General features: G+C 45.8%; 1 protein-coding gene across 2 annotated transcripts in view; it reads right to left on the reverse strand.

Annotated features, from left to right (window-relative positions):
* The window catches only part of uba1 (ubiquitin-like modifier activating enzyme 1), a 254,790-nt gene that overhangs the window by 215,850 nt on the left and 14,774 nt on the right, over window positions 1-24,166 (reverse strand). For both annotated transcript variants that reach the window (XM_078543185.1, XM_078543186.1), the window contains exons 3-12: window positions 21,899-22,067; window positions 20,015-20,149; window positions 12,998-13,104; window positions 11,271-11,361; window positions 7,873-8,005; window positions 6,798-6,895; window positions 5,400-5,546; window positions 3,838-4,014; window positions 2,785-2,895; window positions 309-389 (exon numbers count right to left, since the gene is read on the reverse strand). In XM_078543185.1, the coding sequence (XP_078399311.1) occupies window positions 309-389; window positions 2,785-2,895; window positions 3,838-4,014; window positions 5,400-5,546; window positions 6,798-6,895; window positions 7,873-8,005; window positions 11,271-11,361; window positions 12,998-13,104; window positions 20,015-20,149; window positions 21,899-22,067 (1,249 nt within the window). The remainder of the gene's footprint in view (window positions 1-308; window positions 390-2,784; window positions 2,896-3,837; window positions 4,015-5,399; window positions 5,547-6,797; window positions 6,896-7,872; window positions 8,006-11,270; window positions 11,362-12,997; window positions 13,105-20,014; window positions 20,150-21,898; window positions 22,068-24,166) is intronic.

Here is a 24,166-nt window from a genome sequence, read left to right on the forward strand (position 1 = left end):
CTCTCCTCATAATCTAACCCAGGGACCCCTGCTAACTCAATATCGATTGTCACATTGGGTGCCAGCGGGTGGAGGAAAACAGGGCGCACTGGGGTAAAGGTCTTCACAGATACACCGTGGAGTTACAGAAGCTTTGATCTGCACTCAGCCATGGGTCTAGAATGTTCTACATTGTCACGCCGCAAGGTGAATGGGCAAGGGAATTCATTATGGTGGTGCTGAAGTCGGCCATGCCATTGGGCACCAATATTTTATGGGAGGATACGGATACAAAGCAAACAGAACCTCAGGCCTCGCCCTCCACTTACCAGGAAGTATTTCTGTCTTTTCAGCTTCTCCTGAAAGTCAGCTCCAAATATCACGATCTGTCCATCGTAGCGACAAGCTCTCTGCGCAGATGAAAAAGCAGAATCAGCCGGCCGGTTAGGTTAGTAACAGTCTGGGCTCTTCCAAAGAGTCCACTCAGTAAGGATGGACCGCAAGCACCTTCCATGCTGGATGATTACGAACAAACGAATTAGGAGCAGGAGTGGGCCACTCGGCCCCTCGAGCCTGCTCTGCCATTCGATAAGATCACGGCTGATCTGACTGTGGCCTCAACTCCACATCCTCGCGGAGTTCCAACTGTCCCCTAATAACCTCTGACCCCCTTGTTAGTCAAGAATCTATCTACCTTTGCCTTTAAAATATTCACTGACCCTGCCTCCGCTACTCTCTGGGGAAGAGAGTTCCAAAGATTCACGACCCTCAGAGAAAACAGTTCTTCTCCCCTCCGTCTTAAATGGGCGACCCCCTTACTTTTAAACTGTGTCCGCTAGTTCAATTATTAAACTCGACTGCAATTAAAAAAGAGAATGCGTGCTGTATTCTAGAACATCCGGCAGGTTAAACATCACTGAAGGAGCACTCCTTCAGGAATTTATCAAAGCCATTTCCACATGCGAGCTTCCTAGCAAAAGGTATCACTATTCTTTATCTGATAATTGAATGTGGCCAAAGAATCCAATTTTTTTTGCCATTGTAACCTATTTAGAAGCAGTTGACGATTTGATCTTGTTAACTGACTGGCCAGCAATTGCCCCAACGTCATCTTATGTTGGATACACAAATTAATAATTGCCAACCGCTAATCTCTGTGACAAATAAACCCAATTAGCTGAGTAACTAGCATTCACACATTGTCATCACACCTCATTTAACAAACTTGCTGAGCAACTCCCTCTCAGAATCTGTTATCAAATTACTCAATCTTGATAGTTAAATGTGATCGACTTCGAATGCAAGAAAACGAAATCGGTCGTGAAAACTGAGACTACCCTCATTCAGCCATGGCTCAGTGGGTAACACTCTCACCTCCCCCGAGTCGGACAGTTGAGGGTTCAAGTCCCAGTCCAGGGACTGGAGCCTGACATCTCGGAGGTGTCACCTACTGGATGAGACATTAAACCCTCTCGGGCGGGAGAAGTGAAAGCCCCCACAGCATTCTTTGAAGAGGAGGGGAGAGGGGTGTCTTGGCCAACATTTACCACCCAAACGCCCAACATATTTATTGCTGTTTGTGGGATCATGCTGTGCGCAGATCATGCTGGCTGCCACAATTTCTGCAGCGGCTATGCTTCAAAAGCACTTAATTGGCCATAAGGTCATGGAAGGGGCTACACAAATGAAAGCCTCTCTCTTTTCCTATATCTTACTCATGCATCAACGGGACTGAAGTTGGAAAATACAATTCCAACACAGAAAAGAGTCAGGTGGTGCATTTTGGTGGGAAGAATAAAAAGACCACATATGCCTTAGAAAGTAAATAGTTAAATGGGGTAGAGGAGCCAAGGGATCTGGGAATTCAGGAACCCAGGCTACCAGAAGTAGAAAAACAGGTCACTAAGACTACAAAAAGAGCAAAGCCAAGCACTGGGATTTGTTTCTGGATGCTTCATTCGAAAACCAGAGACTTTATGTTAAGCTTCTACAGAACTTTGGTTGGACCACACTTGGAGTACTGAGCGCAGTTCTAGTAAAAAAAATGCTACTGAGGTGCAAAAAGGAATTGCAAGGATGATATCAGAACTGACAGGTTATCACCATCAGGAAAGACTGAACAGGCTGGGGCTCTTTTCTCTTAAAAAAAAAAGGAGCAGGGAGAGGACTTTAAGAGAAATGTAAGGGTTTGATAGGGCAGTTGTAGAGAATATGCTTCCACCTGATGGGGGAGCTAAACTAGGGGCCATAGATACAAGAGAGCCACAAATAAATCCAAGAGGGAATTCAGGAGAGTGGTGAGAATGCGGAACTTGCCACCAATGTTCCCTCTAATTTCTCTACACTGTGCACAGCCCATTCGTTGCACTGCGCAGTTCCTTTAAGATTGTCACGAGGCCGCACATGCGGACGTCTTAAAAGCAATCGCTTCTTGCATGGCCTGTCTGTCTCCTGCCTGGTAGGTTCTGGATTATGGAGCGGCCTTGCACCCGCACAGCCTAGAGGGAATGTTGCTCGTCCCCACAAGGAATAAATGAGACAAGTCGAAGAGACACATTTAAGGGGACGCTAGACAAACACACAAGAACGAAAGAAATAGAAAAATATATTGACGGGGTTATATGAAGACTCTAATGGAGCAGATAAACACTGGTACAGACCAGTTGGATCAAATGGCCCGTTTTTGTACTGGATACCCTAAGCAATTCTAAAGCTAATGCACTTATTTACACAAAGGCTTCACATGGATGGGGTTATTTATAGAGAGATAACAGTGAGCTAATGGTATGTAGTGTTGACACTTACAGGCTGATAGGTTTCTCCAGTTAAAAGGGATTCTTCATTTTCTTCGGGCAAACACTCAAGGGCATCAAAGTATATCCACTGGTTGACTGGCATGAACTTTCCAGTACAGGCCTGAAACGACACCAAGGGCAGTGATCAATGGAGGGGTGAAAGGCGACCATGATACCACTAAGAGGACGTTGTTAACTGAGGTTAGAGTTGCCTTTATCCTGGGAGGCCACAGTCCACAAGTTGACTCCTGGTGTTTGTGTTATAGTTTTTTTTGTCATTCATTCATGGGATGTGGGCATCGCTGGCTAGGCCTGCCCATCCCTAACTGCCCTTGTTCAGAGGGCATTTAAAAGTCAACCACACTGCTGTGGGCCTGAAGTCACATGTAGGCCAGACCAGGTAAGGATGGCAGATTTGAACCAGATGGGTTTTTTTTTACAACAATCGGCAATGGTCATCATTAGACTTTTAATTCCAGATTTTTACCAAAGTCAAATTGCACCATCTGCCATGGTGGGATTTGAATCCGGGTTTCTGAATTACTAGTCCATCGATAACACCACAACGCCATCGCCTCCCCACAGCCCGATTAACGTGACTCAAAGAGTCAGCCACTGGGCTACAGAAAACAGGATAAATACTGGAACGTGACTCACCAACGCCGACTCCCGGGTACTACATCAACACAGTATAAAGGCAGCTTTGAACAGGTTCAAACCTGCACGGCCACCAAAACCTGCGCCCGAGCCCGAAGCGAGGGCCTGCACCGAGACTGAGAAACGTGGTTTACCATAGCTTCGTCCACGGTATACCATTCCCAATGCACCATGTGCTGAGGCTAACTTTCTGCTGATTCTCCCCCTCACCAACACTGCCCACACCCCCCACACCCCCTACCGCCAATCAGAACAGTAGCCCTAGCCTCCACTTTGTAGCCTTCAGTTATAACATGATAGCAACTGTCACAGAAGGATAACGGGGTCTAACCTGCTTTCGAGCTCATTACAGTGCAATTCCTAAACAAAAACAAAATCCAGCTCTCACGTGTCACTTCTCTTTTACCTTCATCACTTCCTGTGCAGCGACACCGCCAATGAACGCATTGATGGGGCTCAGGTTGCCCGTGGCAACGTAGGCCAGTTTTCTCACTAGCTCCTCATTCAGGGGCTCTTCATTTAGGATTAATGGGTACTCCTCACTCAGTTTGTTTGCGGCGACTACTAAACGTTCTGCATCGTCCTGCAAGAGAAGTGGGAAGAGCTAACACATTTTAAATATACATTTTATTTTAACTCCTGCTCATCAATGTTCTCTCCTTTAAGAACAAAATGAAAGTTGGGAGTTGGGCCTTGGTAGGGACTGGGGGGAGGGGTGTCTCCACGTTCGGGGGTGGGGGGTTGGGGAGTGTTCCCGTAGTGGTCTGTGTTGGTCTGTACAATAGTTACCCAGAAGTTAGAAGAGGTTTTAATCCTCCTAACCTTTTCCGGGTGACTACTGATGTAACACAGTCGGAACAATCCGAAGTTTGCGATTTAAATCGCATTTTTGGATGGTTCCCAGTGCAGGGCAATTGCCCAGGGGAAGTCTGCACTTCCGGGCAATTGCCTGTGCGGACCTCATCTGGGGAGATCTGGTGGTGGGGGTGGGGGCGGGGGCAGTAGTCCGCAGCGCTTCTGTGGGACACCCCCAAGTAACCCTGCCCTGGAGCTCGGAAGTTACAGCCCATAGATGGAGATAAATATTGGCCAGGACACTGAACATAACATAAAAACTAGGAGCAGGAGGAGGCCATTCAGCCCCTCAAGCCTGCCCCACCATTCAATAAAATCATGGCTGATCTGCCCCAGGCCTCATCTCTTTCGGGCCAGCCCCTCAAAGCCCTCAACTTCCCGATATTTCAAAAAACTATCTACCTCCTCTTTAAGTACTCTCAGTGATCTAGCCTCCAAAACTCTCTGGGGTAGAGAATTCCAGACATTCACTACCCTCTGAGAGAAGAAATCCCTTTGCATCTCAGTTTTAAATGAGTGTCCACTTATTCTGTAACTAAGTCCCCTAGTTCGAGATTCCCCCACTAGCGGAAACATCTTCTCAACATCTACCCTGTCAAGCCCCCTCAGAATCTTGTACGTTTCAATAAGAATTCTTCTAAACTCTAATGAATAGAGGCCTAACCCATTTAGCCGTTCTTGATAAGTCAACCTCTTCACCCCAGGAATCAGCCTAGGGAATCTCTGAACTGCCTCCAATGCCAGTATATCCTTTCTTAAATACAAGGGCCAAAACTGTATACACTGGGCAGAACTTCGCTGGTGTTCTTCAAAATAGCGTCATGGGATCCTTTACGTCCCCCTGGTTTAATGTCTCAACCTCCAGCATTGCAGCACTCTCTAAGTACTGCAATGGCATCTCAGCCTGGATTATATGCTCACATCTCTGGAGTGGGTCTTGAACTCACAGCCTTCTGAGTTAGAGGTGAGAGTGCTACCTACTGAGCCAAGGCAAAGATCTACATTGATTTCAGTAATGCAATGAGGAGGGATCTGATGAACATGGTGGAATGTTACTAAGTGGAGATTGCTAACTGAGGAGTGCATTTACCCATGGGTAATGGGAACACTCACCCTTCCCCAGGGTTTGGGGAATCGGCCGTACTCTCTCACAAACTGATGGAGAGCCTGGAAGGCAAGATGTAGGGTTCCATGTCTGTCCATTTTCCCGAAGTCTGTAATCTGGTACATCGGCTCCTTCAGTGCCTCCCCAAAGGGTTTCTGCGATCGAAAAAGGTAAGAGTTAAAGTGAAAGAAACTGGGGTTGGAAGGATCCTCTAAAACCCTGTGCCTTCCATTAGGGGGCATTGGCAAAGCACACACTAAAATGTTACCCACAACCAAACCACAGAGACCAGCACAGCAACGGCTGTAACATATACTAAAACTAAGTCACTGAACCAAAATAGCACCAAGTCCCCGCATCACTGTCTCTCGTAATTCAATCTGCCTCATCAATAGGAGGTAAAGATTGTCAGAGCGTGTTAGATTATGAGAAGATGTTACATAGATTGGGCTCGTATTCCCTTGAATGTGGATCTAAACAAGGTGTTCACAATGATAAGGCAGATACAGAGGAATCGTTTCCCCTGGTGGGGATATCCAGAACAAGGGGACATAATCCCAAAATCGGAGCCGATCCATTTAGGAGGGAAATCGGGAAGCAATTTTTCACACAAAGGCTGGTAGAAATTTGGAACTCTCACCTCCAAAAGCTTTGTATTGCTGGGACAATTAATTGGAGATTTGAAGACTATTTGTTCACGGGAGTAGGCGTCACTGGCAAGACCAGGGTCTTATTGCCCATCCCGAATTACCACTGGTAAAACGGTGATGAGCCATGTTCTTGAACCGCTGCGGTTCATGGGATGTAGTGCCGTGGGCGTTCTGAGATCGATAGATTTTTGTTACCTTAGGGCGTCAAGGGGATGTGGAGCAAAGGTGGGAAAATGGAACTGAGGGGCAGACCACCTACGGTCGAACTCAATGGCAGAGTCGGCCCGAGGTGCTGACTGACAGTCCTTGTGTTCCTAAAGTTCGTGCCGCGAAAATATCCTGGAAGGGAGAGGAAGGGGGTGGACTTATGACTGTTAAACTCACAGGATGGTAACTTATAAAATGCCACTGTCAGCAGGCTGCAGGGTAATGCTTGTGGGGGATGGGACGGAGGTGGGGAGCGGGGAGCAGAAACTACCAATTTTAAAAAAAAAATTAAAACTGCGGTTGGGATTATTATTTTTTTTAAGTGATTAGCTGTGAGGAGCGCGACCTCTTTTTATTCCACCAGCACGTTCCAGTTCCCGCGTAGCGTTCTTTGGAGGCCAGCTCAAGGCGCAGGCCTGGTAAAGGTGCTGATCCAGTCCAGTCATATAACCATTATACTACCTTACCCTTCACGCTTAAGGTGGGGTGGGGGGGCAACGGAGAACGGGTCAGGTCTGCTGGCACAGACCGGCCACGATGCAGACTTACAAACATCAACTTCTGCGGCATTTTCGCTTCGGTCACCATCCCGCCTTTCTCGTAATCGCCGAAGTGGCTCGTGTCACAGATGGAGAAGGAATAAGGGCCTAAAGGGACACAACAAAAGAATCTGTAAATAGAATGGGAAAGCGGCCAGGGAAACAGGAAGACCGAAGAACGTCACTTTACAGTGAAAGGACAGCACCAACTATAAAAATTGCAATATTGCAAAGAAACACCCTGTCAGAGTTTACAAACGCCCCCTTACAGAGTCGAGCAGCGACATAATCGCGAGGCTCCACGGACATAACCTTCCGGTGTGTCGGGGGCTGCCTGGACTGGGAACTATCAGCCCGTTACTTTGAATACGAAAGAAGAAGGTGATTAAAATAAATTCAAATAAAAAGGGGGAAAACAGTGTCCACTGTTAGGAGGGTCTGTTACCAGAGGACGCAGAATTAAGATAATTGGCAAAAGAACTGGGGTGGGGTGGTGATGGAGGGAGGCTGGGAAGATGAGAAGAATTTGAAAAAAAATGATGTAATACCTTATGACGATCTGGAATGCGCTGTCTGAAAGGGCAGAGGAAGCAGATTCAACATTAACATACAAAATAGGACAAATACATGAAGAGCGTGGTTATGGGGGAAGAGAGCAGGGGAGTTTGCCAACTGGATCGCTCTTTCAAAGAGCCAGCAGAGGCCTGATGGGCCGAATCACCTTCTACAATGAAGGACACAAGAAAATGGGTCGTCCAATCAATGAAGCCCCTTCTAGCAAGACACACGATGGCGGTGTTAATAAAATTCATCCAGGACTTTATTCCAAAAATTGAACTGCGACAGAAAAGGAGACTCAAGTTAATGTTAATCAGGGGCAAATTTAGGGCTGATGCGAGTAGGTACTTTAGGCAAGGAGCGATCAAAAGTGAAGCCTTTACATTATAGGAGCTTATTCCACACAGGAAAAGTCCTCCTCCCTTCGTTGCCTGCTGCTTTCCAACACAGTGAGATTTCATTGTGGGGCTTTACTGCCCCCCAGTGTTTCCCAGGGCACAACAGACCCTGTACTCAAAGCCGCTTACCATTAACCTCGACTTTAATGGGTTCGCAGTTATTCAGTTCCGTCATGCCCTGAACCCCGGAGAAGGTTACGTAATCCCCAGAATGAAATCCGTGGACCACTTCATCCAAGCAAGTAACCTGGCCAGGATTGTCCTAAAACAAATAAAGATCAGAGCGACTCCATTTCAGTGGTTTTTTTTTGTACAAAACGTCTTTTCAGGCGTCAGCGTTAGGTTTCCGGAACCTACTTACCAACCACGTCTTTCAAGCAGAGAAAGGACAGTTGCGTTTCGCTTCTCCGACTCACTCTGCGCGAGCCTTAAGGGGCCGACAGCAAAGCCGGTTAAAACCGAAGCGATTCCTGGCTGCCAAGCTCAGCCAATCCCACAAGTCCGCTACGGTAATAATAAAAACAGGAAAGCGTTGGAAAAACTCAGCAGGTCTGGCAGCATCTGTGGCGATAGAAACAGGGGAATCGTCCCAGGTCTGCACAAAGTGTGGTGGCGGGCGGGAAAAAGGACGTTTTACCCGTCGGCCACAATGGTAGCTTTTTGGGCCTTTTCATCCCAGTCTCGGCGCGTCCCACCTCATTAATTATGCATTCACGAGGAACACGCAGGATCACTGGCGGGTGGGCGGGCTTGGATTTGCGACCTCAGCGCTTCCTCGCTCCAGGCACCATATTTAAAGCACACCAGAGCGCAGCCTACTTCATGTCTACAGACCAGGACTGCTCCAGGCAACAGGTGGCCCCGAAAGCAAAGAAGACAGCAGACCCAAATTTAGTGACGCCTCTCTGGGGCGCCTGGTGGACACAGTGGAAGCGGCCGCAATGTCCTCTTGCCCCACTCTGGTAGCAGGAGGTCCACCAGAGTCACCAGCCCAGCCTGGGAGGTGGTGGCAGCAGTGGTCAGCGCCACTGGAGCACAGAGGAGGTCAGCCATCCAGTGCAGGAAGAGGATAAATGATCTCATCCGTTCTGCCAGGGTAAGTCAACCACCTCATCGCTCTCAACTCACACACTCACAAACCCATCACACATCCACAGGGATCTCACACCGCAAGGGACAACACCACTAACTCTCACACACACCCTCACATCTCCATCAGGCTCATACCCTCTGGAGTTCACGTCCTCATCCTGTCCATGGCTCCGCTCACCACACAAACATTCCACTCAGTGCCATGTGTCCTGCTCACACTCTCTCCATCTGTTTTCATGCAGGAGAAGCTGGCTCACAACAGCAGAGAGAGGTCCAAGACTAGGGGTGCAGTGGCCTACATTAGACCCCTCACTCAGAGGTGTGTGCCATCGTGCTGACTGGTGAAGACGTAGACGGTGCCTGCGGCAACAGTGAAGCCAGCAGAGATCACCCACGTGAGGATCCTGCACCACATCATCCCTCTCTCAACACAACTCTGGGTGCTCTCTCTCTCCTGCTTTTGACTCTGCTGCCATGCACTAATTATCTCTACTTTGGTTCACAGGGAGCTCTGCCAAGCAACCGACACCCTCAGCCAGCCAGTCCCTCAGCTTCATCCAGGTCCTCACCTCCAGCCAAGAGGACTCCTCCTCCATTGAAGAGCTGGAAATAAGCAGCTTGGAAGACCCGTCACAGCGTTTACCCACACCCTCCACCAGCGCAGAGACACACACCTCGGTGGGACCTGGATCCAGAAGCAGTCTCAGGTTCACAAGCTGGTGGTCACCGCACGGACACGTGTCTGCAGCAGGAGCAGACAGCTTCAGCCGAGCTGCTTGGCACTTGGAGGACTGCTGGGGAAGAGACATCTGTGAGGTGTGAGTCAGATGATGAGCCTCTGGATTTGGCCTTCCAACTCATCGTGGAGAGTCAGCAGAAGGTGGAGGAACATCACACAGAGCTGTTGGAAGCCCTCAACAGAGTGGCACAAGTGTTGGAGGAATGCGTCCAACTGCTCTCTGATGAAGTGGTGCCTACATGTGTAGGTATGGAGCTCTCCATGGGGAGGATGGCGGATGCCATGGAGACTCTGGTTCAGCAGAACGTGGAGATGTGCGCAGACCTGCACTCTATCGTGGTAGCCATGGATGAGTTCCTGCAGTGGCAACACAAGAGGGAAACGGGGCACCTCAACATCCCTTCAGACGCTCCTTCCCCTCAAGAAGTTAGGCTGGGGCCCTCGGGCACCCAAAGGGAGGAGGAGGGGCAGTTGGACACCCCTGGGTCATCCACTCAGGAATCTCAGAGGCTGTCCTCTCCCCCCAAGTCCCCTTTGTCTGCGACTCCCCCTCAACCTCGTCCTCAGTCACCACAGGGGGAGCAGCTGGCCCACAGGAGGACAGCCAAAGCAAGCCAGGGCCCTTAAGGCCTCAGCTCTCCAGAGGACGCATACCAAAGTCATCAAAGGCAACAGGGCCAGCCATTGCACAGGCTGTCTCCACCTCTGCTGCGGATGTCAGGGCAGCACCTAGAAGAAGTGGTAGGCCTGGAAAAGTTAAAAATTTCTGATCACAAGTGGTTGGGTGAGTGAACACATTCTGTCACTTTATAATCTGAAAATATATTCACTTTCACTGAATAATGTGTAATGTTGTCTCTCAGCTTCATTTACAGGCTTTGCGAGTCCTCCCACTGCATCCCCCTCACCAACTAGCAGTTCAGCTGCACACAACCGGACCACGAGTGGTTCTGGAGGGAGGCGTGTGTGTGTGTGTGTGTGGGGGAGGGCCTTTCGGAGCCTTGTGCAAGAATTCTCCCAAGCACACGGAGCCTTCCTCCATCACAATTATCTCAATGTCCCAAGCATTTTCAATGCTTTCTGCTGGGGTCTCTTTCAGTTGTCTATCTGAGCTGACCTGCATCTTCACCCACCCACTGACTGCACTCCCTGTGCCCGTCCAACACGAGGCTCCGCCCTCTTTCCCATTTGAGAAAAATAGTAGTCGTCACGTTTTTGCTCAGTCCCCTCGTCCTTTCCCCGCCGCACCCCCCCTCCCCCCACCCCCTGAGTCACTCATGTACTTTCCCCCATCACTGTTGACCCGACCCCAGCATCACCTTCCACCTCCCCACTGTCACCCAACAACCAGAACCCTTTCCTTTCTGGGATGTCCAGGTGAATGTGCACATTCCCTACCTTCCTGAGAATCTCACCCCCATCCACATTGACATCTCAGACCTCCTCCTTCCCACTCCCAGGATCTGTGTGTCTGCCTCTGAGTTCCCTTCTACCGGTGAAGGCAGCAGGTAGAAAAGCTCACAAGGTTTCACAGGGAGAGTGTCTGCGGACTTATTTTGCATGCATCAAATCCTGAATTCTCTCTGGAGCAGACAGTGTTCTCCACGAACACCCACTAAAAAGAAAAAATGCAGGGAGGGATAAAGAGAACAAGGCCAAATGCCTAGTTGCCCAGTAGTGGAGGAAGCAGATTTACCTTGGTGATCCATGCTACTATAGCGTGCTGTGGCTCTTCGCTAGTTAGGTCAGTCACTATGAATTCCTCCCCAAAGTCACAGAACAGTTGGCTGTTAAATAAAACAGAAACACAGTTTTTGAACCTGTTGGCAGTTTAGGCAGTCTGAATTCAGAAACAGAAGATGACCATTCGGCCCATTGTGCCGATGCCAGCTCTTTGAAGAAGAGCTATCCAATCATTACACCCTTCACAGACAAAGGCTGTCCAGTTGGAATGACTTCTATTCTAAATACTTGAAAAGTCACTGTCTCAATTGGCTGAACATTGTAGCCTTGAGTTTTAGGTCACGTGTATATCAAGGTTGCACAATCTTTAATGATGTTATAAAATGTCATGGTGGAAGCCAGCCCCCCTGCAAAATTGGCCACACCCCCAGATTGGAACATGGTAAGTTACCATTCGCTCCTGTTTGAGACCTCTTCCAATTAAGATGCTTTTGGCTGAAAGACACTAGTAGGCACATTTAAAACATTTTTAAGAAATTCATTCTTGGGATGTGAGCATCACTGGCAAGGCCAGCATTTATTGCCCATCCCTAATTGCCCTTGAGGTGGTGGTGGTGGTGATTCACCCTCTTGAACCATTGCAGTCCATCTGGTGTGGGTACACCCACAGTGTTGTTAGGGAGGGAGTTCCAAGACTTTGACCCAATGACAGTGAAGTAACAGTGATATATTTCCAAGTTAGGATGGTGTGTGACTTGGAGGGGAACTTGCAGGCGGTGGTGTTCCCATGTGTCTGCTGCCCTTGTCCTTCTAGGTGGGAGAGATCGCGGGTTTGGAAAGTGCAGTTGAAGGAGTCTTGGTGAGTTGCTGCAGTACATTTTGTAGATCATATTAGATATGAAAGAATATTTAATTTATTAAGGAACTGACCGGTGTACACCACTGAAACCCATGATTTAGTTCAGCTTTTGTGAAGTCATTTTCAATGATTTAAAATCGGGTTCCTCACAGGTGGTGGGCCAGACACTCTCCGTTAAAAATGCTTATATTTTGGGATAAAGCCATTTTCAGCTACATTAATGAAACCACACCACTGCAGGAAACCTATCATCCTTATCGCCGCTATGTGACCCTAGTCCCGCATCAGCACAGTTGACCCTTGACTGCCCTCAATGGTCTCGCGTGCCACTCGGTTGCATCTAACCACTTCCCCGTCGTGTTCTCAGGGAAGCTGGCGATGGCAATAAATACCAGCCTTGCCAGCGACACCCACATCCCAAAAGAAAGGTGACTTGCGTTGATATAGTGCTTTTCACGATCTCCAGATGTCTCAAAGCTCTTTACAGCCGATGAAGTGCTTTTTGAACCGTGGTGACTGTTGTAAAGTAGGGGAACACCACAGCAAGCTCCCACAAACAGCAATGTGATAATTACCAGATGGAGCTTCATTTTAATGCCTCATCCAAACGGACAGCACCTCCGATGGTGCAGCACTCCCTCAGTATTGCACTGGAGTGGCCTTGATTGTTGTGCTCAAGCCCTGGAGTGGGACTTGAACTGTAACCCTGCGCCCAGAGCCCAGTGTGCTACCCACCGAACCACAACTGACACAAAAAGTCCGAGAAAATAAACCAAAAGGAGCTTTGCTCTTACAGCTTCTGGTCAGAACACCTGGAGATGAGAAGTGCTCAGACTCCATTAACATTCATTCAATGTTGCAAACTGGGAGGGAGCCCTTACCCGAACAAGCCTTTAGTATCCGCCACGATGAATTTGACGTGACTCCTGTGACAAAAATCCCCGATCTGCAGCTGTTCCTCCAGCGAGGAACTGGTCAGCACTACCACCTGAGGAGAATTTTAAGCGTTTTAATGTGGGGAATCAGATCAGTAAAAGTTTCACAACTGGGTGCACGGCTACTGATTGTTTCGGGGGGGGGCGGTCCCAAGGTTGATTATACTCTGGAAGTGCAGCCTTCGGCAGACGCACAGCTCTTCCTCCAGACACTGGAATTCACAGGATAAATGAGCTGGCCCATAGGGAACAGGTTTTACTCAGAAGTCAGGAACATCTGTAAATCTGTTGCCAGGACAAGCTCTAAGGACACGGGACCTAATGACAGGGACCAGAAGAGCAATTCTCGCACCTGGTTCTAGATTTCATGGGGATGTTAATCCTTTTTGGATCTTTTATACACATCATGGATGGCCAATGTCCATTTTGCTCCCCCATGTCCTTCATATGTTTTTATGTTTCATTTGCAAACTGTTGGTGAGGAAATAACAGCCATAGAAAGAAAGACTTGCATTTATATAGTGCCTTCCAAGATGACTAGACACCTCAAAGTGCTTTACAGCCCATTAAGTTCTTTTTAAACGTGTAATCACCGTTGTAACGTAGGAAATGCAGGAGCCAGTTTTTCACACAGCAAACTCCCACACACAGCAAGTGATAATAACCAGATAATCTGTTTTATTGTAATGTTGGTTGAGGGATAAATATTGGACAGGTCACCGGGGAGAAGTCCCCTGCTCTTCTTTGAAATAGTGGCATGGGATCTTTTTACGTCTACTTGCAAGGACAGACAGGGCCCAGGCAGTCAGCTTAATCACCGTCCAAAAGACAGCACCTCCAGCAGTGCAGCACTCCCTCAGGACTGAACTGGAATGTCAGCCTAGACTTCCATGCTCAGGTCCTGGAGTCGAACTTGAACCCACAACCTTCTGACTCAAGGTTGAGAGTGCTTCCAGCTGAGACACAGCTGACAAAAGGACCGTGGCCTCTGTTGAGGACTAGGAGTGTTTCCCTAACGAAACTCTGCTTTAAGTATAGGCTTCCACCCCAGCTTGAAGGTCTATGTTACTGATTGTGACAAAGAGCTTTCAATCTGTCGCCACACAGGATGTAGAGTCACTCTTGAAGAGAGCAGGGAGACGTCATTTTAAAAAGAGCGTGGAGAGCAGGGAGACTTCATTTTAAAAAGAGCGTGGAGAGCGGGGAGACTTCAGTTAAAAAAGAGCGTAGAGAGTTCATGTGAGACCAGCGGCAGAGCGACGTCATGAACCACTACGTGACGCAAGTGCAGGGAAACCAGCTGATTGGTGAGTAGGATTGGTGAGTATTTCAAGTCTTTAAAGTAAAAGTAAGGTCCTTAGTTTGTGTTTAAGTCCCTAGTCTTTTTCCCTCTCTCTCTCTCTTTCTCTTAAAAATAGCTTGTTAATAATATCGACACTGGTGTAAAAACATAATTAATTACAATAAGAGTGTGAAAAGCAGGGGTTCTTCAAGTTTAAAGAACAGGGATACTATAGTAATTAATTAATAAATTAAATAAAATAAGAAAGTGTTGGCAGGACAGGTGATAAGTTGCGGCTGCAGCATGTGGGAGTTGCTGGATGCCAAGGTGATCAAGAGCGAACACATCTGTAGCAAGTGTTTGCAACCTGAGGAACTTCAGATCTGAGTTGAGGAGCTGGAGTCCGAGCTGCAGACATTGTGCCACATCAGGGAGGGGGAAAGTTACCTGGACACTTTGCTCCAGGAGGCGGTCACACCCCTTAGGTAAGGTCATTCAAATTTGGTCTGTGGTCAGGGACATGAGGTGTGACTGCAGGTGAGGAAGTATGGGAACCCAGGGAGTTGCGTTTGAGGAGTCTCAGCCCCTGCAACTGTCCAACAGTTACGAGGTTCTTGCAAGCTGTGTGGACGAGAGCGGGGACAGCAGAGAGAATCAGCGCACTGACCACAGCACCGTGGTACAGGGAGCTATTCAAGTGGGGGGATGAAATAGGAATGTAGTATTGGTAGGGGACAGTGTAATTAGGGGGATAGATACTGTTCTCTGCAGCCATGTGCGTGTGTCCCAAAGGCTGTGTTGCCTGCCCGGTGCCCGGGTTAAGGACATCTCCTCAGGGCTGGAGAGGACCTTGGAGTGGGTGGGGAGGGATCCAGTTGTCGTTGTCCACATTGGTATCAATGACGTTGACAGGGCTAGAAAGGAGGTTCTGCTGAAAGAATTTGGACAGCTCGGAGCTAAGTTAAAAAGCTGAACCTCCAAGGTAATAATCTTGGGATTGCTACCTGAGCTATGGGCAAATTGGCATAGAGTAAATAAATTCAAGGAGTTAAATGCTTGGCTCAGAGATTGGTGGGGGAGGAATGGGTTTCATTTCGTGGGGCACTGGCACCAGTACTGGGGTAGAAAGGAGCTATTCCGGTGGGACAGGTTTCAGTGTCCTGGCATATCGAATAACTAGGGCTGTAAAGAGGGCTTTAAACTAAATAGGGGGGCGGTGGGGGGGGTGGTGCAGTGAGGGTTCTGGAGAGAGGATACGTAGGTTAACAAAGCAAAAGGATCTGGCAGCATTGCAGGGCAGCTATTTAGGTAATGATACCCAGAGCATGACAGGAAGGGACAGAGTGTACAAACATGAAATAGCACAGAAAACAGGGTCAAAGGAGGAAAAAAAGTGGTAAAAAGGCAAAAGTACTTAAATGCACGTAATATTCAGAACAAAATAAATGAATTAATGGCACAAATAGAGGTTAATGGGTATGATCTTATAGCCATTACGGAGACATGGTTACAAGGAGATTAAAGCTGAGAACTCAATATTCAGGGATATGTGACTTTTCAAAAGGACAGGCAGGAAGGAAAGGGTGGTGGGGTAGCTTTGTTAGTATGAGATGGAATAAGTACAACAGCAAGAAATGACCTTGGATCGGAGGATGTAGAATCCATACGGGTGGGGGTAAGAAATAAGAAGGGAAAGAAGACACTGGTGTGAGTGGTCTGTAGGGCCCCTAACAGCAGCTATGCTGTAGGGCAGAGAATAAATCAGGAAATAATGATGGTATGTAAAAAAGGCAGTACATTAATCATGGGTGACTTTAATCTTCATGTAGATTAGGACAATCAAATTGGCAGAGTTAGCCACAAGCAAGTATTCATAGAATGTATTCGGGACAGTTTTTTAGAACAATATGTTGTGGATCCAACCCAGGATCAGGCTATTTTGGATCCAATAATGTGTAATGAAGCAGGCTTAATAAATGATCTCAGAGTAAAAGATCTCCTCAAAAGCAGTGACCATAACATGGTAGAATTTAGCATTCAGTTTGAGTGTGAGAAACTTGGGTCAGAAACAACTGTGCTAAACTTAAATAAGGGTAATTACAATGGAATGAGGGCCGAGTTGGCTGGAGTGGACTGGGAAACGAGTTTAGCAAAAAAGACTGTTGATGAACAATAGCAGACATTTAAGAAAATAGTTCATGATTCACAACAAATATATATCCCAGTGAGGAATTTGGATTCTAGGAAGGGGATAAACCAACCATGATTAACCAGGGAAGTTAAGGATAGTATCAAGTTAAAAGAAAAAGCATACAATGTGGCAAAGATTAGAGGTAAGCCAGAGGATTAGGAAAATTTTAAAAAACAACAAAAGATGACCAAAAAATAAATAAAGAAGGAGAAAATAAACTTTGAGGGTAAACTAGCAAGTAATATAAAAATGGACAATAAGAGCTTCTTTAAATATATAAAAAGGGAGAGGCCAAAGTGAACATAGGCTCCTTAGAGAATAAGGCTGGGGAAATAATAATGGGGAACCAGGAAATGGCAGAGGAGTTGAATAAATACTTTGCATCAGTCTTCATGGGAGAAGACATTAATAGCATTCCAAAAAATACTAAATAATCAAGTGGCCAAAGGGATGGAGGAAATAAATATAATAACTATCACTAGAGAAAATGTACTAGGGAAACTAATGAAAGATATACTGGCATTGGAGGCAATCCAGAGAAGGTTCACTAGGTTGATCCCGGGTATGGAGGGATTTTCTTATGAGGAGAGGTTGAGTAGGTTGGGCCTGTATTTATTGGAGTTTAGAAGAATGAGAGGCGACCTTATTGAAACATCTAAGATTCTTAAGGGGCTTGACAGGGTAGATGCTGAGGGGTTGTTTCCCCTTGTGGGAGAGTCTAGGACCAGGGGGCTTAACGTCAGAGTAAGGGGTCACCGATTTAAGTCAGAGATGAGGATGAATTTCCTCTCTCAGAGGGTAGTGAATCTGTGGAATTCTTTACCGCAGAGGGCTGTAGAGGCTGGGTTGTTAAGTATATTCAAAGCTGAGGTAGACAGATTTTTAATCAGTAAGGGAATCAAGGGTTATGGGGAAAAGGCAGGAAAGTGGAATTGAGGATTATCGGATTAGCCATGATCTCATTGAATGTTGGAGCAGACTCGATGGGCCAAATGGCCTACTTCTTCTCCTATGTCTTATTCTCAATTCTCAGTTAGAACCATCATCATTGCCCATTAAAAGGAAGAGAGTGGAGTGCAGAAGTCACCCTCAGAACACCAAAAGTAAAAAAAGACCCAAAGTGAAAGCGCATTCAAACTTCTAGCAATAAAGATGAGAGGGTACCTTCTGAATTATACATCCATTATAATAAATAGTGGACACTTCTATCTTTGAGTCATTAGTGATGGTGCTCCACACTTGCTAGACTCAATCAGTTACAGCAGTTTCTAACCTGAATCTAAAGTTGCACTAATGGGATTGTTCCATCAGCATTCATTATTTGCTCCTCATGGCTGCTTTGTCTAACCTGATTAGGATCTGAAACATGGACGTTTTTGGTTTATCCAGCCACAACGGAGATTCATGGCCTTCTCTTTGGTGTGCCTGGTGGTCTGAGCATGCACTGGAAGATAGTGAAATACATGTTGCTGGCAGGTGCTCTGCTGACAATTCAGAGGCAAAGCTCAGAATGGCGTTTCAAAACAAAAACAGAATTACCTGGAAAAACCCAGCAGGTCTGGCAGCATCGGCGGAGAAGAAAAGAGTTGACGTTTTGAGAACTGTTCTGTTGAAGGGTCATGAGGACTCGAAACGTCAACTCTTTTCTTCTCCACCGATGCTGCCAGGCCTGCTGAGTTTTTCCAGGTAATTCTGTTTTTGTTTTGGATTTCCAGCATCCGCAGTTTTTTGTTTTTATCAGAATGGCGTTTGCCTGGTGAGGTTTAGGGGAGGAGAGGAAAACGATGGACATTTACATTTTGTTGCTTTTCTCTGTCTGTCCAGGATAACCCCTTCAAAGTCTTGTTTTTAATTAAATCCTCTCTTGTGAATCTCAGTGTTTTAATAAATCAAAGGTTTAAAGTGGTACTCTCTGCGGCTGTTTCCAACTTGACCAATCCCACCTAAAGTAGTTATCAGGATAGAACCGCATTCAGAGACTTCACGTTGGTGCGTGGGGACCACCAGCTGAAGCAGAGAGCAGCTCTTCTGCCGTTTCACAATCCACATGCTAAAAGTGCTACCACACCCAACAGCAGTGCTCAGGATGAGCGGAATGTAAAACTGACTGAGTGGATCCCAGTGCTGTTGGCACCCGCAACTCCCAAAGTGAAGCCATGATGCAGAAACCCCACCCCAACCCAACCCCACTCCACCCTCACCCACCCCACCCCCACCCCAACCCCAAAGTGAAGCCATGATGCAGAAACTTTCAGGAGATGCTGAAGGAAAGGCTCTCATTTTTAACACTGCCATCAGGACTGTCTGAGGATCACCGGTGTTGACACTGAACTCTAAAGCATTAGTCAGGCGATGGCATAATAGTATTGTCGCTGGACTAGTAATCCAGAGACCCAGGGCAGCGTTCGAATCCCGCTATGGCAGATGGTGGAATTTGAATTCAATAAAAATCTGGAATTAAAAGTCTAATGATGGCCATGAAACAATTGTCAATTGTTGTAAAAACCCACCTGGTTCACTAGTGTCCTTCCCTGGTCTGGCCTACATGTGACTCCAGACCCACAGCAATGTGGTTGACTCTTAAAACACCCTCTGAACAAGGGCAATTCGGGATGGGCAATAAATGCTGGCCTAGCCAGCGACGCCCACATCCCATGAACGAATATCAATAAATAAATAAATTGCTGGATGAGGGAAGACCGAGGTCCATCTCAGTCACCTTCTACCTTCATTTAAAAAACTTTCTACCATGTCGACCCAAATCACAACAATCATGGAGCTATTAACTCATCATGACAATAGGTCTCGAGCAAATAGGCTACAATAGACCCAAATATGGTTGGAGGAAATTCTCAGCGGGAACCATAAGTCCAAAGTCACTGAACTGTTGTGTCAAGGTATTGATTGAGGGAAGGTCTTGCATCACAGTGGGTAGCCCCTGCTAACCACCGTGCCCCCCCAAACCCCATCTTTAAGCCAGGAGGTCCAGGTTGAAGACCCACTCCAGGACTTGTTGGCAATTCATGATACGGCCAAACAGATTAATAATCAAGCCGTTAATCCTTCCAATCACAGCCATGCTTGATCAGAGCTATAACCACTTGCCCTCCTGAAACAGCCTATGAGATGCCTATGGCCCCTTGAGGGCTATGGTTAATTATGGGTGGACTGATTGGGAGATGGCCCAATTGTTGACTGTGTGGAAATGAACTTGAGAAAAAAGAAATTTGGTGAAGGAATTAAAACTCTCATTTGGGAGCAAAAGGTTAAAATGAAATCCTGAACCAAAGGCTTGAAGAGAATCTTTCATGGTGAGAGTCAGTATGTCCAAGTATATAATGCATGGAAACAATGGGAAGCTGTGAACTGGGCAGGATTGAGGAGATCATCAGTGGCTCATTAGGAAAGGGCTCTAATTCTCAACATGCTTACTTCAATCCATGAATGGTTTCAAGAGGAATCTTCTCCCTTAAACATGTTCCTACGTTACCTGGAATTGATACAGGAAGTCTTCAGTCAGCTTCCTGGTATACGAGGATACAGGAACATAACTGTTCAGTTCCGCAAGGTGCTGCTCCGATGCTTCTGCCCTGTTCTTCCCGATATCATCTTCTGTCAGGTAAAACTAAAAACGGGGGACAGATGAATCAGGAAATTCTTCTTGCACTGTGACAGATGCTAATGTATTTTCCTTCAGAAACTTCACTTTAAAATGACCATAAGGAGTCGAAGCAGCTATTACAAGGGAACGGTTCAGTCACTAACTAGTTTACTAGTGACCTGTGACACAATGGGCTCGATTTTAACTCACTCAAAACCCTTTCACTCACACAAAGTTAAAATTGGGCTGAATAATTGAATGTCCTTCCTGCTGCTGTTATGAAGACTTCAACATTTAATGTAAACCTATAGCGCAATGGCAAATGAATTTGAGTCATGATTTAAACATTCCCTTTTTTTTTTGCTACAGTTGGGGTACTCCTAACCTTTCAAATGGACTTGTTTCCTGAAATAAAAACAGAAAATGCTGGAACAACTCAGCAGGTCTGACAGCATCTGAGGAGAGAGAAACAGAGCTAACGCTTCTATATGACCCTTCTTCAGAGCTTTTATTTCAGATTTCCAGCATCCGCAATATTTTGCTTTTATCAGACATGTTTCTTGGCTGTTTGGTTCAGCTCCTCTCCTCTCTGCTGTGGGACAGGAAGTCACTGGCTAGAGTCTTACACCAGGACTTGAGGACATAAAATAAGCAGACATTCCAGTGCTGTAGAGGGAGTACTGTACTAGTATAGGAATGAAGCATTAAATCAAAAAGGTCCTGTCCAGCTATTCCAATGGACTTTAAGCATTACCCAAAAAACAATGAGTTTTCCAATGGTGTCCTGGCCAAACTACTTCACTCAACCAATGCCATCAAAAACACTGGCCTTATTGTTAGTGGCATATTACTCAATTTTACATATACACCACATTTCAAAGCGCTTCATTTCTATTGATTACTTTCTAATGTGCTGTGACAGTTCTATGGATAAACGCAGCACTCTGGGCCCACAGGAGCAGCCAAGTCACTGATTAGCTAGTCTGTTTTTTTGGAAGGGGAATAATGGTTCAAGGAGGAATTTTAGAACACCAGGAACTCTCTGATCTTCCTTGAATAAATGTCTTAGCAGTTTGACATCCAATAGGTGGGCCTCTCAGTTTAAACAACTCACCCAAAGGATGACACCTCCAACATTGCTGATGCCTACAAAACAACAGTTGTCCCCTAAAAGAAATCGACCTTGTGGAGAGCTCAGATGACTGGATAAGTCTTGGTGAAAATCGCAGAATCATATAGAACACACATCCTTTTGTTCCTTTCCCTCTTGTGTATTAACTAGCTTCTCCTTAAATGCATCCACGCAATTCATCTGAAATACTTCATATGGCAGCTATATTCACTCTCTGAGTAAAGAGGTTTCCCCTGAATTCCTTATTGGATCTATTACTGAAATATACTTTTACATTTACAGATCCGTTAACCAGCTAGTTGGGTCATCATGCCTAGCTGGTTTTCTCAGAGGTACCAATTTGTCCCACTCCCCTGCCTTTTCCCCGTAGTCTTGCAAACCTTTCCTTTTCAAGCATTCCCTTTTGAAAGTTACTATTGATTATGCTTCCACCAGCCTTTCAGGTGTATCATAACATCAGGTTATGTAATATTTTCCCACCCAACATCTTTACTTCCACGCCCACCCGCGCCTCCCTACCCTATCTTTTTTCTGCTAGGAATGGGATATGAGAAAAATTGAAGAATTTTTATTGACTGCACATTAATCATAGGCATCATTTGAGCTTGCATGATTCAGGTTTGAGGAAATGACCACCATACCTGAGAGGAGAGGTCATTCCATTCCGCGTTCCCTTCATCATGAACCGTGACTGACTTCACCCCGCCAAGGACGATGTTCTTGGCGATCTCCACCCCGAGCCCCTGCATCCCAGAGATCAACACCTTTGAATTCTTCATCCTTTTCATGGCCTCATGGCCCAGCACATATCTACAGGAGAGATTCAAAACCAATGTTGCTCATTAAACTTTCATCCCGGTTTTGTCTTCTTATAGGTTTTTCTCCTCATCAGAGACTTTAAACAACTTACGCCATTGACACTCCTGAAATTAGGTATGTGTGGGAGTACAGAGAGCCTCACACTCCTCAACCTCTTTACCCCAAAACTAGTCAATTACCTCCAGTGAGAAGAAACTTGTAAAACCTTCAAGAATAAATTGGTCATAGAGATTTGGTGCACTAAAGAATTGGCGGATGTAAATGCATAATTCTGTTGAAGTGGGAGTGCAGTTAGATAAAGCCATGGACTTTCTGAATGCTAAAATAGGGACTTTGAGTACAACAGCAAAAAAGTAATGATAAATTTAGACAATGCAATGATTGGGCCACAGTTAAGAATGCAGTTTTAGATGTCCTTTTCTCTTTAAATTCGTTCTTGGAGTGTGAGCGTTGGTGGCAAGGCCAGCATGTACTGGCCTTAAGACGGTACTGGTGAGCTGCCTTGTTGAACTGCTGCAGTTCTTTGTTATGGTTTTTGGTGCCATTCAATTACTTTTTGCTAGGCCAATTCTGAGGGCAATTTAGGGGTCAACCATGTCGGTGTGGGACCAGAGTCGCGTTTAGTCATGTTCCTTAAAAGGCGAGTTATGAATAAGCTAGAGTGGATGAATTCAATGTCAAATCAACTACAAAGAGAGAAGGAAAGAAAGACAGGATTAAGAAAGGGAGAAAATGGAAAGAACGAAAGTTCAATTTAAAATTAAACAGTTTTTAAAAAATAAGTTTTCAATAATTAAAACCTGAAGGAATGAAACCCCACACTTGGAATAGTTAATTTTCAGTGCCAGAGAGGTTAACTGGCAGTAATTAATATTTATCATGACATTGGAAAAGGTACTCAGACAAAAATGGACAAGCTTTAACTTTCTGTGGTGATTTTAGTTAGCATCTACTGCACAAGTACAGGAACTTTACACTGTTCAACGCCGAGGTAGGTGGCAAGAAGCTGTGAAGCTGACTCAGAGCGGCGCATTTCAAATTTTTACGGTTTAACCATCTAGCTGATATCGTTGTCCGATTTGCCCATAAATACGGTGAATGCCATTAGCCCCACCATTATTTTGACAGGAAATTCTCAGCCAAAATTTAAATTGCCTCGAGCTGTGCTCTCATTTTCTGTGGTTCCAGCTCGGTGAGGCAATGGAAAGACATTAAAAGAACAAAGTCGTGAGAGATCTACAGTAATTAGAAGGCACAAAAATGGGACAAATTAAAAGAAGAGACAGGTTTATTACTTACATTGATATAATACTTGACATGCTTACCATGGATGGCTAAATGTTACAACTAATTGAATTGGTTACTGGGCAGATCTGCCTGAACTTTGGAAACAATGAGTAATTTCAGATAAGGAAAGAACATGCATTTAAAACAAAAAAGATGTCCCAAAGCATTTTACACCTGATACGAATGCTACTTTAGAGTTTAGAAAATTGCATTTTTCATAAGGTCGGTGTGGCTGATCCTGCAATAATATATTGTCACCTAACCTGAATTCCTGAAGTTTCAAATGTGATAACTTTGGACTAAACTCAAAGCAGAAAGAACTCTCAGGATTCAAACATTGCCATACAGTTATACAATCTAGTTATACATTGCTTGATATGACAAAGTCACAAAGGAATTCAGAAATTCCCCATGTAAGCCACTTCTTAACAATTCACATACAATGGGAATTACATTTTAAGGAAAAAGTACTTAACTAATCAATTCTATTCTTTTCAACCTAGTTCTCACCTTCACTCCCTCAACTTTTAACTCCTTTGTTTCTGGTAACTCAGTCTGACGGATTTACCTGAATCGATAGTGTTTTTCCCCAATGTACTACTAAATTTCAAATATCTACATCAAGGACGTTAAATATTGAGCCTGGCCGTTAAGGTAAACGTAACATAATTCGTTTTCTGGGGAAACCCAGATGAAAGGTCAAAACTGATAGTGTTCTCCAACATCAGAAAAAATGAGCGGGGAGTTTAATCAAGGACAATTGACCAGAAAACCTGTTTCAGCAATGTTGGCCAGAGCACAGG

The sequence above is a fragment of the Cetorhinus maximus genome, chromosome 6, assembly GCF_964194155.1.
Source record: "Cetorhinus maximus chromosome 6, sCetMax3.hap1.1, whole genome shotgun sequence".
In the NCBI taxonomy this organism is placed as follows: domain Eukaryota; kingdom Metazoa; phylum Chordata; class Chondrichthyes; order Lamniformes; family Cetorhinidae; genus Cetorhinus; species Cetorhinus maximus.